Here is an 18,179-nt window from a genome sequence, read left to right as displayed (position 1 = left end):
CTGGAGAGATTACATGGTTGTCTATAGGACTCTAGAGGGCCCTTATCCTAGAGAAGGGCAAGGGCCACTGGTTCAAGTTTTTGGCTTTCTTATAATCCCTAATATCATGATGGTACAGCCTTTTATTGGAGCCAAGATTTCTCTTGGGAAAGTTACCACTGCCGGGGAGCTGTCTCTATTTTTGAAAAGCACATCATTGAAGGCCAGGGCACTCTGAAATTTTGCTGGTGCTGGTGCATGTTGGGTAATATGTTGGGAATGTTCAAAATTACATGCCCTAAAAAAAGGGTTGATATTTATTGGGCTATTTTAGATGCCTATGCTAATTCGATCAAATAAACATGTGTCTACAAATTGAATGAGTGAAAAAATTGGCACAGGAAAATAGATTTTTAGCTGTGGGCATTATTCTGCTTTGGAAACAACCTTTTTTATTTTTTTATTTTTTTAATTTTTTATTACTCAAATGAATTTATCACATCTGTAGAACAACCTCTTTTTTAAAGAAATTTTATTGGTATAAGTATAGTTGACTTATAAGGTTGTGTTAGTTACAGGTGTACAGCAGAGTGAGTCAGTTATACATCTATATCCATCCATCCCTTTTCAGATTCGTTTCCCATGTAGATCACTACAGAGTATTGAGTAGATTCCCCTGCGCTGTCTAGTAGGTCCTTGTTATTAATCCCTTCCATATGTGGTAGTATGTATACGTCAATCCCAACCTCCCATTTTATCCATTCCCCCAATGTGGAAACAGCCCCTGACGTCAGTGATGTGTCCTGATGGTTTGCAGTGTGCCACAGATGGAAATGGCTGCCACAAGCATCAGAGGATTAGGCAGCACAAAGTCCAGGTCCTACATCCTTCTTGACACTCTTATTCTTTGAGGTAAATATATGGGCTAATTTTGGAAACTCTCCCCTATGGCGGCCCCCTGCCTCCAATTCCAGGTGTATTTACAGCAGGTGATGATGGTGACGAGGGCCAAGATAGTGATTTAGTCTTTGGGGGGAAGGATGATGAATTTCAGCTTCCTAGTTGAAACACTTAGTTTAATTTGTTTCAAAAGAAATTCATTTTCATTGTGTCTAGAAAACATTCCATCTGACTTCTGTCTCAGACCCTGAAGAATTCCTCTTCTTCTTTTAATACCATTTGCCTTAGTCAGTTTGGGCTACTGAAAATATCACAGACTGGGTGACTTATAAACTACAGGAATTTATTTTTCACAGTTCTGGAGGCTGGGAAGTCCAAGATCAATGTCATTGGCAGATTTGGCGTTGCTGTCTGCTTGCTGTGTTTTCACTTAGCAGAAGCTCTTTCATAAGGGCACTGATCCCATTCACAAGGGCTCCACCCTCATGACCTAATCACCTCCCCCAGGCTCTTCCCCTCCAAATGCCATCACACTGGGGGTTAGGTTTCAACAAATGAAATTTAAGGGGAGGGGCGTGAACATTCAGACTAGAGCCCTGTTCATCCAGTCAATCGTTTATCTGTCCACCCAGTCATCAAACCGCTTGTCAAAAGTGATACCAGTTGTATATGTATCACTTTTTTTTTTTTGTCTTTTGTCTTTTTTAGGGCTGCACCTGAGGCATATGGAGGTTCCCAGGCTAGGGGTCCAACCGGAGTTGTAGCTGCCAGCCTACACCACAGCCACAGCCACGCCAGATCCGAGCCACGTCTGCAAACCGACACCACAGCTCACAGCAACGCCAGATCCTTAACCCACTGAGTGAGGCCAGAGGTCGAACCCACAACCTCATGGTTCCTAGTCGGATTCGCTTCCGCTGCACCATGATGGGAACTCCTGAATATGTATCACTCTTAAGCATTATGGGAGGAGGAAAATGATTGACTCTTTTCCTGAAGGAGCTGGAGAAAGAAGAGATACCCACGTGGAACACTTTGAAAATAATGTCAAGATGACCTGGGCTACAGATGTGATAAATTCATTTGAGTAATAAAATAAATAAATAAATAAATAAAACAGGTCCGCATCCTTAAAAAAAAAAAAAAATAAATAAATAAATAAATAAAAGATGACCTGGGCAAGTGTAAGCTGCTGTCGTAAGGACTCGAAATGGAGTGAACTTTAGGTTTGGGGCACTGATGGGGGATGAAGTGACTTTGGGAAGGCTTGAAGAAAGTGACTCTTGAGCTGGGCATAGAAAGACTGATCCTTGCCTGGGAACAGGAAGGAGAGCCACAGAAAGATCTCACTGGTCATTGAACCCATCTTGAGCTTCTACCTGGTTTGTAAAAATCTCAGGTGATTACTGGATCTAAAGGTCGTCCAGAGATCTTCTCCTTTTTTTTTTGTTTTTTTTCTTTTTTTGGTCTTTTTGTCTTTCTAGGCCCATACCCGTGGGGCATATGGAGGTTCCCAGGCTAGGGGTCAAATCGGAGCTGTAGCTGCTTGCCTATGCCAGAGCCACAGCAACGCCAGATCCTTAACCCACAGAGCGAGGCCAAGGATCAAACCCGAGTCCTCATGGATGCTAGTTGGGTTCGTTAATTGCTAAGCCACGACGAGAACTCCCAGAGATCTTCTTTAAACCAACTAAGAGTGGCTCACAGAGCAGAGATCTAAGTAAGAGCTAGAGCTCTGAATGCACAAACCTGAAGTTAAATTCTGCCTCTAAGCTGTGTGACCTTTGAACAAGTTACTCAACCTCTCTGTGCTTCAGACCTCACTTGTATCGTGAAACGTACAATTAGCAGCTTCCTCACTGGCTTGTTGTAAGAATTAAATAATTAAATTCAAGCCATCAGCCTGGGCGTTCCCGTCGTGGCTCAGTGGTTAACGAATCCAACCAGGAACCATGAGGTTGTGGGTTCGATCCCTGGCCTCGCTCAGTGGGTTAAGGATCCGGCGTTGCCGTGAACTGTGGTGTAGGTCACAGACGCAGTTCGGACCTGGCGTTGCTGTGGCTCTGGTGTAGGCCGGCAGCTGAAGCTCTGATTCGACCCCTAGCCTCGGAACCTCCATATGCCTCAGGTGCGGCCCTAAAAAAGACAAAAAAAAAACCGCACACACAAAGGTGTCTGACACATGAGGTTCAGTAATTATAATGAAGAAGCTGGAGCATTTCATGATCTAGGGCCTTTGAATATCTGAATTTCAATCCTGCTGCCCCTTAGTTATTGTGAGGCCTGGAGCAGATGATAATTATTTCACCTCTGTCCCAGCTTCTCCATCGGAAAGGGTGGCTGTGAAGATGAGTCAATAACACATGCCAAGTGTACAGAACGAGGCCCGAACTGCGGGTAACGCTCGCCCTTAGCTGTCGTCACTACTATGTGTTATTATTACTCTGGCAGGGCTTTGCCTAAATTTCTCAGCCACTCCCACCTCCATCCTCCCCATCTTCTCCCTACATGGACCGTCCCCAGGCCCTTCCCATGCTCTAGTGCTGCGGATAGGTTCCAAAAACATTGCCATTGTCTGCCCTTCCCCGCAGCTTTGCCCCTGCGGTGTTCTGGCAGGCAGAACACAGTGTTGATGCCAGGCTCCGGGATTCTTAGAAATGAGAACACAGAAACTGAGGAAGAAAGCCCTTTGCCTGAGAAGCCCTCCCTCCCCTCATCCCCCCCCCCCCCCCAAGATTACATTTCTTTTCTTGCAAACTGGAACTAGAGATCAAAAGTTAAGCTCGGTCCCCCTATTTGGTTTGTGGTCCAAGCATAGCCCTTGCCAGTAGCTGTAAAAATAATGGATTTCTCGAGGGCCGGGTGGCCTGCTCCAGCTCCCCTCGGCGAGAAAGGCGAAATTCCCATGAACGGCAGAGGAGATGCTGCGAGGGAAAGGTCGCTGCCGAGAAGCTGGATCTGAGAAAGACCAGGCCACCTGTTCCTACTGCAGAGGTTGGGGCATAAGGTGGCAGAAGGGCTTCCCAGATGGCACAGAAATCAGGCTGTGGGGTCTTTGCCTCCAGAGAACAAGGGTCGGGAAAAGAGCAGGATATCTGGAGCATCGAAGTTGACATGAGTGATGTGCCTGCTGCCAAGCCAACTGGGAGCCCTGGCCCACTCGTCGTGGGCAGGGATTGAGAAGGCAGATGTCAGATGCTTTTACTGAGCCTGCCGAGGCTCACAGGCTACACAGTAAGGCTCTGTGCGAATTGAGATGGTTGCTGGTTTTCAGCAAGTCCACTTTAAAAAGTCCAACATAAATCTTCATGCCCGGAATTCTGATTCCAGGAATTTACCCAGAGGAGATTAATCAAAAATGTGGACATGGATTGATGAGTTAGAGGTGGTTGTATAAACGATGGGATATTCATCATGATCCCAGAACGGGCAGCAACATCCATTTAGTGAGTTCATCTGGTTCGCTGTGTATGATTTTGGTTAATTTTTCCACCACCCCTGTGAGGTGGGTGCCATTATTCCAAGTCTAAAGATAAGAGAACACAAATGGTGAGCAGCTTGCCTGGAGTCACACAGCTGTCAAGTTTCAGAGCTCCTTTGAATCCGCTCTTTGACCTTTTGAAAGCCATCCTGAAGTTCCCTGGTGGCCTAGCAGTTAAGGATCCAGTGTTGTCCCTGCTGTGGCTCAGGTCCCTGCTGTGACGTGGGTTCTTTCCCTGGCCAGGAAACTTTTGCATGCCGAGGGCACAGCCAAAAAAAATAAAATTTTTTTAAAAAGCCATCTTTCATCCCTTCTCCTGTGGTTCTGTTCTAGCCCTTCTCGGATTTTTACAGTTTTGAAAATTATTGGGAACCTCAAGTAGCTTTGACCCAAGAGACTGTCTCCACTTGTATTTACTATATTAGGATGGAAGTGGAGACTCTTTAATGTCTATTAATTCACCTAAAATAACAATAATAACCCGTTAGAAGTTAACCTATTTTTTATGAAAAAATAGTTTCTAAAACAAACCCATGGATGAATGGCATTGATTTACATTTTTGCATCTCTCTTTCCCATCCAGCTTGAGGACAGACAGCTGGATTTCATACCTGCGATGACATTCAGTCTGCTGCCATATTTTTCTTTTTTTGGTTGAAATATATAAAGAAAATCTGCCTTCCCCCATGATTGGAAAAAGGAGACCCTCTGACTTTCCGAATGTATTTTTAGGAATTCATTGGGGGTCCTCAGATCACAGTTTGAGAATTGCTGGTCTATCCGTGGAATATTATGCAGTAATCAAGAAGAGTATGCCAGAGGTCCCATAGTGGCTCAGCAGGTTAAGAACCCAACATAGTGGGTTTGATCCTACTGACAGGTGGTAGCCTATCACTGGCTCAATGCCAGTGGCATCAGCCTCAAAATGTAAAAAGTCATTCCAAATTGCAGTCAGGGAGTAGATAAAGAATGACTACAGAAAAAGAAAAAGGAATTTGGAGTTCCCGTTGTGGCTCACTGGAAACAAATCAGACTAGTATCCGTGAGGTTGCTAGTTCAATCCCTGGCCTTGCTCAGTGGGTTAAGGATCCGGTGTTGCCTTGAGCTGTGGTCATAAACATGGCTCGGATCCCGCATTGCTGTGGCTGTGGTGTAGGCCAGCAGGTGCAGCTCTGATTTGACCCCTGGCCTGGGAACCTCCATATGTGACAGTGTGGCCCTAAAAAGGCCAAAAAAAAAAAAAGTTATATGTAATTAGACTTTGTAACTTGGGAGCACCCTGAGCTGGGTGCTGATGTCTTCTTGTGATTTCTTCAGAGGATTCTACAATAGCCAAATCTGAGGCACAAAACTCACAGTACCTTTGGTCCTGTCTTTTTAGGGCCACACCCGTGGCATATGGAGGTTCCCAGGCTAGAGGTCGAATCAGAGCTGTAGCTCCTGGCCTACACCATAGCCACAGCAATGCAGGATCCCAGCTGCGTCTGCAGCCTACACCATAGCTCACGGCAACGCCGGATCCTTAACCCACGGAGTGAGGCCAGGGATCCAACCTTCATCCTCATGGATGCTAGTCAGATTCATTTCCGCTGAACTGCAATGGGAATTCCATTGTCAAATAAATGTAGACATTCCCTCCCTCTGCTACTTATTCCCCAAACTTGAAGACTTGAGATTTTTATGGATCTAAGGATAGTTCTTTCCTGAGTGTATCAGAAGCTTTCCCTAATCTTATAAATTCACTTTCTTTTTTAAAATTTTTTCTATTAGAGTTGATTTACAGTGTTGAGTCACTTCTGCTATACAGCAAAGTGACCCAGTCATATATACATATACATTCTTTTTTAAATATTATTTTCCACCATGGTCTGTCCCAGGGGATTGGATATAGTGCTATACAGTAGGACCATTTTGTTTATTCTTTCTAAATGTAATAGTTTGCATCTACTAACCCCAAACTCCCCATCCATCCCACTGTCTCCTCCTCCCCTTGGCAACCACAAGTTTGTTCTCTATGTCTGTTAGTCTGTTTCTGTTTTGTAGGTAGGTTCATTTGTGCCATATTTTAGATTCCACATGGAAGTGATATAATATGACATTTGTCCTTCTCTATCATACTTCATTTAGTAGAGTTATATCCATGTTGCTGCAACTGGCAACATTTCCTTATTTTTTATGGCTGAGTACTATTCCATTGGTATATGTACCACATCTTCTTCATCCACTCATCTGTTGATAGACGTTTAGGTTGTTTCCATGTCTTGGCTATTGCAAATAGTGGTAGAAGTGTATTAGTTAATTTTATGTGTCAGCTTGGCCAGATATTTGATCAAACGCTATTCTAGATGCTTCTGTGAAGGTATTTTTTTAGATGAAATTAACATTCAAATTAGTAGACTTTTTTGTCTTTTTTTTTTTTTTTTTTGGCTCTGCCCATGGCATGTGTAATTTCCCAGGCCAGGAATCAGACCCACACCACAGCAGTAGCAATGCCATATCCCTAACCCTCTGAGCCACCAGGGAACTCCTAAATGAGCAGACTTTGAATAAAGCAAATTACCCTCCATAATGTGAGTGGGCCTCATTCAATCAGTTGAAGGCCTTTAATAGAAAAACACCAAGGTAGACAGAATTCTGTTAGCAGATGGCCTTTGGACTTGAACTGCAACTCTTCCCTGGATCTCCAGCTAGCCAACCTACCCGGTAGATTTTGGACTTACAACTGTCTGAGCTAATTCCCTAAAATTAATCTCCCTCTCACTAACCCACCCCTATCTATCTATCTATCTATCTATCTATCTATCTATCTATCTATCTATCTATCTATCTGTGTATCCAAGCACAAATACACGTGCATACACACACACACACATGTATACACACCCTATTAGGTCTGCTTCTCTGGAGAACCTTGACTAATACAAAAAGAAAAAAATAAGCCTGTTATAACTCTTCCCTGAGAACCTTAGGGCCTTGTTGGAGTGAGAAGAGCTGTGTGATCACAGAATTAATAGAAGAACAAACATGAAATCTGGTTTCATCTTACAGCTCCAGTTTCTGTACCTGCAGAATCAGTATGAGATGAATCTTTGCTGAATGACTGAGAGGGATGGTGAGATTGTAGTTGACTGTGAACCTGGAGTTAATCCAATTGGCTGGCAAGACGCTGTCAGAATGCACATCCTGACCTTGGACTCAGATTGTCTGATGGATCTAGAGTGGTTTTTGTGCATGTCCTGAACTGCCGTCAACAAGTTAAGCCTCCCAGAGATGACTTAGAGGCGGCCATATTAGTAATCTTTGGAAAAGTATGTGCCCTTATCTCTGTGTCAAGATGTCCCTGCCCTTCTGAGAGAAGCACATAGTACAGACATGTCTCCAGAGGAGCCTTGAGCTTGTCTTGTCTTTCTCCTTTGTCCTTGTTGATTCCTGGGAACTCCTGTATGGCCCTAGCACATCTGATGCCTTCGGAAAGCTGGCTGGCTCCTGTTCTGTGGCCCTTCCTGCAGATGCTTGCATTCCTGTCATTGGTTTGTCCTCCCCTTCTATCTCATATAGTATTTCGAGTTGTCATTTTCTGACCTTCTAGGCCGACAGGGTCTCCTCGCTGTGAGATATTTGCAAGTATCCTAGGCAAATGAGATGACGTGAAGTAACCCCACTTCTGTACTGGCATGTACATGCAACATGGTAAGGGTTCCAATTTCAGAGAGAAATTTTTCTCTTGTGCTTGGTGTGGCACCAAATTTATTTAGGTAACAGAATTTTGCCGGAACTCTTCATGCTAACACGTTAAGTTGGGTTCTGAGGACACAAGGAACCAAAACACTTGAGTATGCATCACACACCCTTAACATGATTTCGCTTGCAGGTGTTTTATTTTTTTCCCTTTTCGGCCACACCTGCAGCATATGGAAGTTCCTGGGCCAGGGATGCCATCCAGGCCACAGCCGCGACCCACGTCACAGCTGCAGCAATGCCTGATCTAAGGATCGGCCACTGCGGGAACTCTTGCCTGCAGATATTGAATAACGTGGCATATTTAACTACTTTTCCATTGTTGTAAATATTTCCTTTTAAAAATGTCTTGTATCTCACAGGGCAAATCCTACCCCTTCAGGGGCCCATTACCACCTGTGAGGAATCCGATTACCTTCCTAGATCTTAACAACCTTTGGAGGACGGTGGATGACATGGGACGAGAGGTAAAGCTTCCTAAAGCTTATTTGACTACGTCTGTATTCTGCATAAGAACTTTAGTCCTGGAATTCCCCTCGTGGCTCAGTAGTTAACGAATCCGACTAGGAAGCATGAGGTTGTGGGTTCGATCCCTGGCCTTGCTCAGTGGGTGAAGGATCCGGTGTTGCCGTGAGCTGTGGTGTAGGTCACAGACGTGGCTCAGATCTGGCGTGGCTGTGGCTGTGGTGTAGGCCGGCAGCTACAGCTCCAATTCGACCCCTAGCCTGGGAACCCCCATATGCCGCGGGTGCGGCCCTAGAAAAGACAAAAAGACCAAAAAAAAAAAAAAAACGTTGTTTAGTCCTTCAAAGAAAGAAGGTGACACGTCATGCACGCCTAGCATGCTGTGTAGTATATAGTGCCTCTCAGCAAAGATTTGTGAGATGAATGAATGAACTTATATTTTATTTTATTTTATTTTATTTTATTTTATTTTATTTTATAATGATGAACTTAGTTCTAACATCTTAAAGAACGAGATGTCCAACAGGCTTCTATTTGCATATTGCTAATGAGAGCGGGCAAGAGCTTACCTCATTCGGCCTTCCTGGGATGATGTTTCTAGTTTAGAAAATCCTCAGGACATAGCAAATAAGACCTCTGGGTCTTGGAGTCACCATCATGCTCAAACCTGCAGCTCCCAAGTAAAGCTCACTTAGCTTGACCTGCAAGTCCAACTTGGACATGGTTTGGTGAAGCTGCCTGACCCTCATTAAGGAGCTGAATGTCTGAATTGTTCTCTCTTAATGAGCAACTTAGTAGTTGGTATTTGGAAACACACCCAGTTACAACATAGCCTCCGTTTATGGTACAGGGATCAGTGGCATAAATTACATATGGATTGTCTGAATAGGAAAGCTACGCAGATAACATTGACTGTGCAGTAAAATCCACTATTGGTTGGGAGGGGTTGGAAACCTTGAATTGTCCTTCTTTGAGTTAGAGTTATTAATACTTTTGAAATTGTTACTTACCAAGGGAAATTCCATTTGTTTTTTCTCCTCGGAATTGTCATCTGGATGTAGATTCCCAGTGATGCCCCATGGAAGGCGCCCCTTGCAGAACAGTGGGACCAGATGACAATGAAGGAGCTGTTGGACAAGCTCTGCTGGACTGAGTAAGACTCGCCATTAGGATCAGGCATTGACCGTGACCTTTTCCAGTTGTATTTAGCTGCAAGACAGGTAGCTGCTTTGTGTCTAAAAACCACACCATTTGGCCAAGTGGAATGCTGAAAGATATTAGAACCGTGCCCTTCCCTAAAGATATCTGTACATCATACCTACTTCTTTGGAATGGTTTGGCATCACAGAGGTGGTATTACCCTATAAAGTCCTCAGGACAGACCAGGAATGTGCCACCTCCTTTACTTAGAACAGCTTAAAGGCCATCGGCTTAAAGATCTCATTTATCAGGTTGTTGATATAGGGATGCTTGGGTCCTCGTTAGTGGTCAGGTCTGGAGATAGTACATCAGTACATGCATTTGAAACGCCTACGGGATGGAGTGCAACTCTTCAAGGCTTTGAAGAGGAGCTTTTAGAGGCATTCTCTGCATAATTCACAACTGTCCAGGCAACAAGTATAACTGGACTGCTTCCCATTAGAGAGAAACACATAGCATTGAAAGAAAGCATTCAAGAGGCACGCATTACATTACAGTTGGCAGAGTTGGGAACTTAGAAATTGTGGATGCTATAGAGTCAGACAACATGGAGAGACCTCACAGCCCTTGGACAGCAGGGGAAAAGGAGAAGATTAGAAGAGTTCCATCTCAAGCACATGGTGAATTCGTGGTACGCAAAGGAAGAAAGTGGAATTGCAACGAGACTGTTCACCCATGCTCAACAGCATTAGTTGGAAATATGATTGGCTTTGGGGTTGGAGTCTCCATTCTCTAGACATTGAGGAGGGAAATTGGAGCACTGGCAACTAATAGTAAAAAGTGTTTAGGGATAGCTGAATCTAAGATAGGGAAATATCCAAATGACATAAACATGCATGTGCTTCTTAATATAGAAATTTAACTTCTTAGAATTTCCCTTAAAGGAGGAGAGAGAAAAAAAAGAGAGGGAGAAAATTATACAGAGAGGGAGAAAGGGAGAGAGAGAGAGGGAGAGTCAAACGTGATTTTTATTTCTTTTTAGAGTTTCTTTTCTATCATAGTTGATTTACAGTGTTTGTTGTGTTGGTTTCAGGTGTCCCGCAGAGTGATTCAGTTATACATATATCCATTCTTTTTCAGATTCTTTTCCTTTATAGGTTATTACAGAATATGAAAGCATTATCTTTAAAAGGACAATCTAAATGTCCCATAATAGAAGATGGGTTAAATGAATTATGGTGCATCTGAAAACTGGAATATTCTAAAATCTTTTAAAACCATGCTGTAGAAGAATACATAATGACTTGCAAAAATGATATTATTAAACACATAGAAAAGCAGGCCGTCATCAAGTATGTATGGTGTGAACTATGATCTCATTTCTATGAAGGAAATTGTGTGTGCACTGCAGGCAACGGACATCCATCAGAATGTTTTTTTAACATTTAATATTACCATGCAAACATTTATCCACAGCATTAAAATTCTTTATCAAACCTATTTGATGGTTGCGGAATATTCCATGGAAAGTGAATACCAAAATGTGTTTAGCTATTATCCTTGCACATTTTGGCTACCTCCAGTTTTTCATCGTTATTGTTATTATTATAAAATACTCTACGATAAACACGTGCTTCTCCTATGGCTTCAGCCTCTGAAAGCAAGCACGTTTGGAGGAGTGAAACCCTTTTATTGTCACGAAATCACGGCCTACTATTAATCACATCCTCTTCAACACTTGCCTGATGCTTTTCATCACTTATTTCGAGAATGTAGTTAGTAATACACAACTTAGATGTTTGTAAAACATTGCAATATTTACTTCTAAATTTTATACATGAGATTTTCAAAATACCGTGGGTTTTTCATTATATGCATTCATTTTATAACATCTGTTATAAAAACCTTTTAATAAATGCACTTAGATCTTCTCTCCCCAGAGAGCTTTGAAGCTTATTGAAGACAGGACTTTGGTCTCATGGAGATCTGACTTCTTCTGCTATAGTCCTTGGCCTAGTCCTCCCCTGAGTGAATAGTCTAGATTGTTGGCTGACAAAATAAAGTATTCTGAGATGTTAGGAGTATATAAGCACGAGGTAATTTTTTAACTTTCCTAAGCAAGATAAACATGCTATCATTTCCTGGTTTGAAAGGTCCGAAATATCCAACCTATCATGATTCAAACTAAAGCACAATCGTATATTCAAAAACTAACGTTGATGACTCTTTGTTATTATCATGTATAAAGTGCTTTTCAGAAACACACATTAAATTTGCGATGTGTTGGGAGTTCCAATCGTGGCACAGTGGAAATGAATCCGACTAGGAACTATGAGGTTGCAGGTTCGACCCCTGGCCTCGCTCAGTAGGTTAAGGATCCAGTGTTGCCCTGAACTGTGGTGTAGGTCGCAGACTCGGCTCGGATCTGGCATTGCTGTGGCTGTGGTGTAGACCGGCACCTGCAGCTCCGATTGGACCCCTAGCCTGGGAACCTCCATATGCTGTGCCCTAAAAAGACAAAAAATAAATAAGTACATACATACATACATACATACATACATAAATTTGCGATGTGGTCACACCTTTGTAAATACACTTTTTACAACCTATAACTAGAGAAAATGCACAAAATGAGTCTAGTGATTATCTTTGGCAGGAGGGGGTACAGAAATATGGAAGACACTCATTCTCTCTCCCTTTTATTTGATGAATTTTCCACACTTTATAGAATATGTATATATTTTTCAAGTAGCACACATAATAACATTTATCTTTTTAAAAGTCTGTGGGGCAAAGAACACAAAAATGTTGTTGCATTAGCTTCCTTGACCTTCCATCCCTCTGATAGTGTTCTTCTCATTTCTTTTCTCACTGAAGCTCCCAGAGTAAATGAAATAAACAATTAGGAGTGGCCTGGCCCTCCAGAGAGAATTACTTTTAGATCTCCCATGATTTCAAACCAGGGTTATTCCGCTCTCACCAAATTGACAACAGTAACGGCTGGAATCACTGCCCTATTTTTATGTTTGCTATTGGCTGTCTACCTGGGGCCACATTAGGTTTAGTTATTTATTACGCCCTTTACCTCACGCCATCCACATTCACCTAAAAAATAAAGAACATAGGAAACAGGACATCAGGAAATAGCAAAGGATGTTTTCACTTTGAAGTGGTATTTTAAACCAATGCTTGGATATTTGCTTGAGATACATGCCAAAAATGCCTCTGCAAAGAATGCATGAGTCAGCAATTTCTATCCCTTCAGTTATCAGGAGGAATCTTACAGAACTGACATGTCTGTGACACTATGTGCAGGCTTAATGGGGATTGTCCCAAAAGTGCTACCCGGGGGCCGGGGTGGGGGGGGGGGATGGTTGCAGCCATTGTCACAAGTAACTGGTATGTGTGTTAGTGTGATTCTACAACTTCCACTGGAGTACACCAGAGGGGTGTCCTTGGTAAGTAGCTGTACCTTCAAGGTTGTCAGCTGGTTAATTGTAACCTATGGTGACCAAAGCGGACAGATGGAGGGGGCAGAGGGATGGACTGGGGGTTTGGGACTGGCATATGCAGTGATGTATCTTGCATATATATATTGCATATATTAAGATAGGGAATGACTGGCCAACGGGGACCTGCTGTAGAGCGCAAGGAACTCTGCCCAATGTTCTGTGATCATCTATGTGGGAAAAGAATCTGAAACCGAATGGATGTGGGTGCATATGTCATGGAATCACTTTGATGTCCAGCAGAAATGATCACAACCTCGTAAATCAACTCTGCTTCAATAAAACTTTAGAAAATGGAAAAAAAAAAACTAAAGCACTTTGAAGTATGAAAAGCATGAGAGTTGGAGTTCCTGTCATGGTGCAGCAGAAACGAACCTGACTAGGAACCATGAGGTTGCGGGTTCGATCCCTGGCCTCGCTCAGTGGGTGAAGGATCCCGCGTTGCCGTGAACTGTGGTGTAGGTCACAGACACGGTTCGGATCCCGAGTTGCTGTGGCTGTGACATAGGCCAGCGGCTACAGCTCCGATTTGGCCCCTAGCCTGGGAACCTCCATATGCCATGGGTGTGGCCCTAAAAGGACAAAAGACCAAAACAAATTTTTATTTTTTAAAAAAAATAAAAGCATGGGAGTTGAATCAAGTATGATCTGGCTTGAAGTTGTACCATTTAGTGAGCTGTATGCTACATATTATTAATCTCCCTGAGACTCAGTTTTTGGGCTTGCAAACTGGGGAAAAATAATAACTTATTTTTATGACAAATTACTAAGACAATGGGTTTAAAAAAACATGAAATATGAAAGAGCTCAATAAATGGAAGACACTATTATTTATGCCACCCATTGTCAGCCTTACCAGGTGGCAAATTCTGCCTCATATCTAACCAGATTAAACTTTATGTCAAAGTCAAAAGGAGGGATTGATCCTAATTAAAGATACCCCAGAATCCACTTTACTATGCATGAATTTTAGGATCTGTTAGATTTCACTGAGTTGTTGGAATTGCATGAGGTAGGTCTTCCATTAGGTAGTGAATTAACTGAATAGCTAACTGTGACTAGTTCTGTGCTTGGTACAGTACCCAGCATATTCTTTGTGCATTATGGATCATTTAAAAATAATGTTTAGGAGTTCCCTGGTGGCCCGGTGGTTAATGATCTGGTGACGCCACTGCTGTGACTTGGGTCACTGCTGTGGCACAGGTTCAATCCCTGGCCTGGGAACTTTCATATGTCACAGGCAGGGCCAAATAAATAAACATAAGTTGATATTTCTTGATATTAAGAAATTAATATTGAAATTAATTTATCAAATTTAGTTGCTATTGCTCATCAACCATTTATTCATTCAGTCATCTAACAAGTAATTTATTAAGCGCTAACTATGTGCCAGACACTATTTTATTAACGAGGACACTATGGTGAACAAGCAAGTTAATCTAAGCTCCCTATCTCATTGGTTGTTATTCTGGGGAGGGGGGGGAGACCGCCAAAAAACATCATAAACCAATAATTAGGATAATTTAAGACAGAGTTTTAAAGATATTACACTATGGTAAAATAATAGAGACTTCCAGGGTGCCAGGAATGTGGGAGCTGGTGCTCATTTTCATAGCCATATAAAAGTTCATCTTTCTGAGCAGGTATCAGAATAAGTAGAGAAGGTACAGGATGAGATGGAGAAGCTGGGCCAGGGCTAGATCACTTAGGGCTTTGGAGGCCATGGTAAAAGAGCTGACTCTTATTCTGGTTTTGATAGGATGCCCCTGGAGAGTTTCAAGTGAGGGAATGACATAACTTGGTTTGTTCTTTAGAAAGAACATCACGGAGGGGAGGCCAATAAAAAGCTTTTGGCTTCAAGTGCAATACGTAGCTACCGGGAGGACAAGTAGAACCAAAGCGACTAGTCTAGAGGAAATCATTGCAATGATCCTGGCAAGAGCTGATGCCAAATTGGCAGTGATGAAGGTGGAGTGATGTGGTGAGAGACAGCAGGACTTCCTGATGGATTGGGTGGGGGGAGCGTTAGGAAAGGGAGAAATTAAGGTTGATTTCTAGAGTGTTGACCTCAGCAAGTAGGTGCATGGTGATGCCTTTTACTGAGATGGGGATGACTAGAAGAGTAGCAGGTGTCTGGGGACCAATCACGATAGCACGGATATTCAATACAAGCTGATTCTGAGTCAGGTATTTGGATTAAGGGGAAAATAAATCTCATATTCTCCAAATCTCTGATGCCGTGTTTCATATTAGATTCTAGTGACAATTTTTGGCAACTTGCGCACTTGTGCTCCACTTTGCCAAGTAAGTTTATTGCTTGAATAAATTCCCAGAGAATGAAGAAGGTGTTCACCTGTATTTGCCAATTTTGCTCTTGTTTCTTCCTGAGCAGATCTTCGAAGCAGCTGGCCACCCTTTTTGTGAACCTGTGTGTCACCGCGGAGACCCATGAGGTCTCTGCTCTCTGGTTCCTGTGGTATGTGAAGCAGTGTGGAGGCACCACCAGGATCATCTCAACAACTAACGGAGGGCAGGTACCCATTCATACCCCTGCTGTTCCAGAAGAAAAGCACCAACTGCCTAAATGAAAGATGGGCATCATCCTTCGATCATGAAGGGAGAAAGTGGGAGGCAGGCTGTGGGTTCGATCCCTGGCCTTGCTCAGTGGGTCAAAGATCCTGTGTTGCTGTGAGCTGTGGTGTAGGTCACAGATGTGGCTCAGATCCTGCTGTGGTATAGGCCAGCAGCTGAAGCTCTGATTTGACCCCTAGCCTGGGAACCTCCAAAAAAAAAAAAAAAAGAAAAAAAAAATGGAACCCAATGTGACAGCCCAGTGGCCAAGGTAATTTTAAGATTAGGCTTGTCTCAGAGTTCCCATCGTGGCTCAGTGGTTAATGAGTCCGAGGAACCATGAGGTTTCGGGTTTGATTCCTGCCCTTGCTAAATGGGTTAAGGATCTGGCGTTGCCATGAGCTGTGGTGTAGGTCGCAGACGCGGCTCAGATCCCGCGTTGCTGTGACTCTGGTGTGGGCTGGTGGCTACAGCTCTGATTAGACCTCCTAGCCTGGGAATTCCATGTGCCGCAGGAACGGCCCTAGAAAGAGCAAAAAAGAAAAAAAAGAAGAAAAAAAGATTAAGCTTGTCTCTTTTTATGCATTTTTGCACCTTTCCCTTTGGATAGACACCCAATTATTATTTGGTAAGTTTGTAAGAGACCATCTGATGAACACAACTTCTCAGAAAGCTCAACAGAGAAAGTCAGAAGTGCATTTTCAGGGAGTTCCCACTATGGCACAGCGGGTTAATGATCCGGCTTGTCTCTGTGGAAGCACCAGTTTGATTCCTGGCCTGGCACAGTGGGTTAAGGATCCAGTGTTGCTGCAGCTGTGGCATAGGTCGCAGCTCTGGCTTGGATTTAGTCCCTGGCCCGGGAACTTCCATGTGCTGTGGGAGTGGCTGAAAAAGGAAAAAAAAAATGTATTTTCAATTTAAAACCCACACCACTTGGAATTCATTCATTCGTTATCTATTTCCTGAGCCCTAGCCTTGTATAAGGCACTGTCCTAGGCACAGTAGGAAATGGGTTAGAATTCTTAGATAACCCGCTTGATAGTCATTCTCCTTTCCTCTCCCTCCTCTTCCTCCCCCTCCTCCTCCTCATCCCCCTCCTTCTGCCCCTCCCTTCTCTCTCACCTTCTCCATGACCTTCCTCTTCCTAGAACTGTTTGAAATAGTCTTTTTAAAAATGGCTCAGCAGTAATGAACCCGACTAGTATCCATGAAGACGCAGGTTCGATCCCTGGCCTCGCTCAGTGGGTTAAGGATCTGGTGTAGATTGCAGACACAGCTCGGATCCTGATTTGCTGTGGTGTAGGTCAGCAGCTATAGCTCCGAGTTGACCCCTAGCCTGGGAACCCCCATATGTCGCAGGTGCAGCCCTAAAAAAAAATAATAATTAATTTAAAAAAGTAAAAATCAACTGAACTGAAAATTGAGAAGGAGGCCGTCGGCTCCGCTGTATGCACAATCATGCAGAACATTTGGAAGCTTTAGCAGGGCTCTGGATAGGTAGGTGGAGTGAGGTGAAATGACCTTGGTGGCCACAGAAACAGCAGATACCTGGCCCTGGCGTGAGACAGACAGCCTGTAACAAGGACTAGGCTGGCCCCGGCGTTGAGGGGTGAGTGGATCAGCCAGGTTCTGAGCCTGGGTAGCGACAAAGGGGGAAATAAGCCTAGGTGTCCCCAGGCAAGTGGTGGCCCAGCAACTCAATCAAAGGTTGCAGGGAGGTCAGAGAGCCAGGGTAGTGGCCAGGCAGGTGGGACATGGGGGTCAGGCCGAAGATGTCCGGCTGACTTTGGGGCCTGGGGGTCCACGGGATTTAGCCTGGAAGGTGACTATTAGAAAACCTGTCATTTCATTGAAAGCCAGCAAGCACTAGTTAGCCAACAACAGTGCCGCCTACTGTTCACAAGAGCAAAATGACACTGCCTACCTCTCCCAGTAAAGATAGATGAGGAAAACCAGCAACGGAGCAATTTCTATCCATTCTTTTATTTCCTACCCACCTCTTGAGTCCTTTTTTTCTTTGCAGGAGAGGAAATTTGTGGGCGGATCTGGTCAAGTGACCGAGCGGATAAAGGACCTCCTTGGAGACCGAGTGAAGCTGGAGAGGCCTGTGGTCCACATTGACCAGACAGGAGAAAATGTCCTCGTGGAGACCCTAAACCACGAGGTGTACGAGGTAACCAAGAGCTTTAAACCAGGGGGAAGAGGCCAGCGTCCCAAAGATGAAGCAGACCTTAAATACAGCCAAGACTATTCCAGACTTCATAGATGATGCCTTTGCCAAACGTGAAAAAGCCGGGGAACTAGATCCAATCTCTTGGGGTAGACCATGATGGAAGACAATACGAGAAAAAGAGGAGTTCCTGTCGTGGCTCAGCAGAAACGAATCCGACTAGAAA

At 43.7% G+C, this 18,179-nt stretch overlaps 1 protein-coding gene across 2 annotated transcripts in view; it reads left to right on the top strand.

The window, feature by feature from the left end:
* Nucleotides 1-18,179, top strand: part of MAOB (monoamine oxidase B) — a 119,954-nt gene that overhangs the window by 80,516 nt on the left and 21,259 nt on the right. For both annotated transcript variants that reach the window (XM_085006370.1, NM_001001864.1), the window contains 4 exon segments: nt 8,461-8,565; nt 9,625-9,716; nt 15,605-15,746; nt 17,807-17,956. In XM_085006370.1, the coding sequence (XP_084862496.1) occupies nt 8,461-8,565; nt 9,625-9,716; nt 15,605-15,746; nt 17,807-17,956 (489 nt within the window).

Source organism: Sus scrofa, chromosome X (genome assembly GCF_054392235.1).
Source record: "Sus scrofa isolate SSC_HxYL_T2T_F1_AM1 chromosome X, Sscrofa_HxYL_maternal_Yorkshire_Landrace_v2.0, whole genome shotgun sequence".
Taxonomy (NCBI): Eukaryota; Metazoa; Chordata; class Mammalia; order Artiodactyla; family Suidae; genus Sus; species Sus scrofa.
This window is presented reverse-complemented; position numbering and strand designations above follow the sequence as displayed.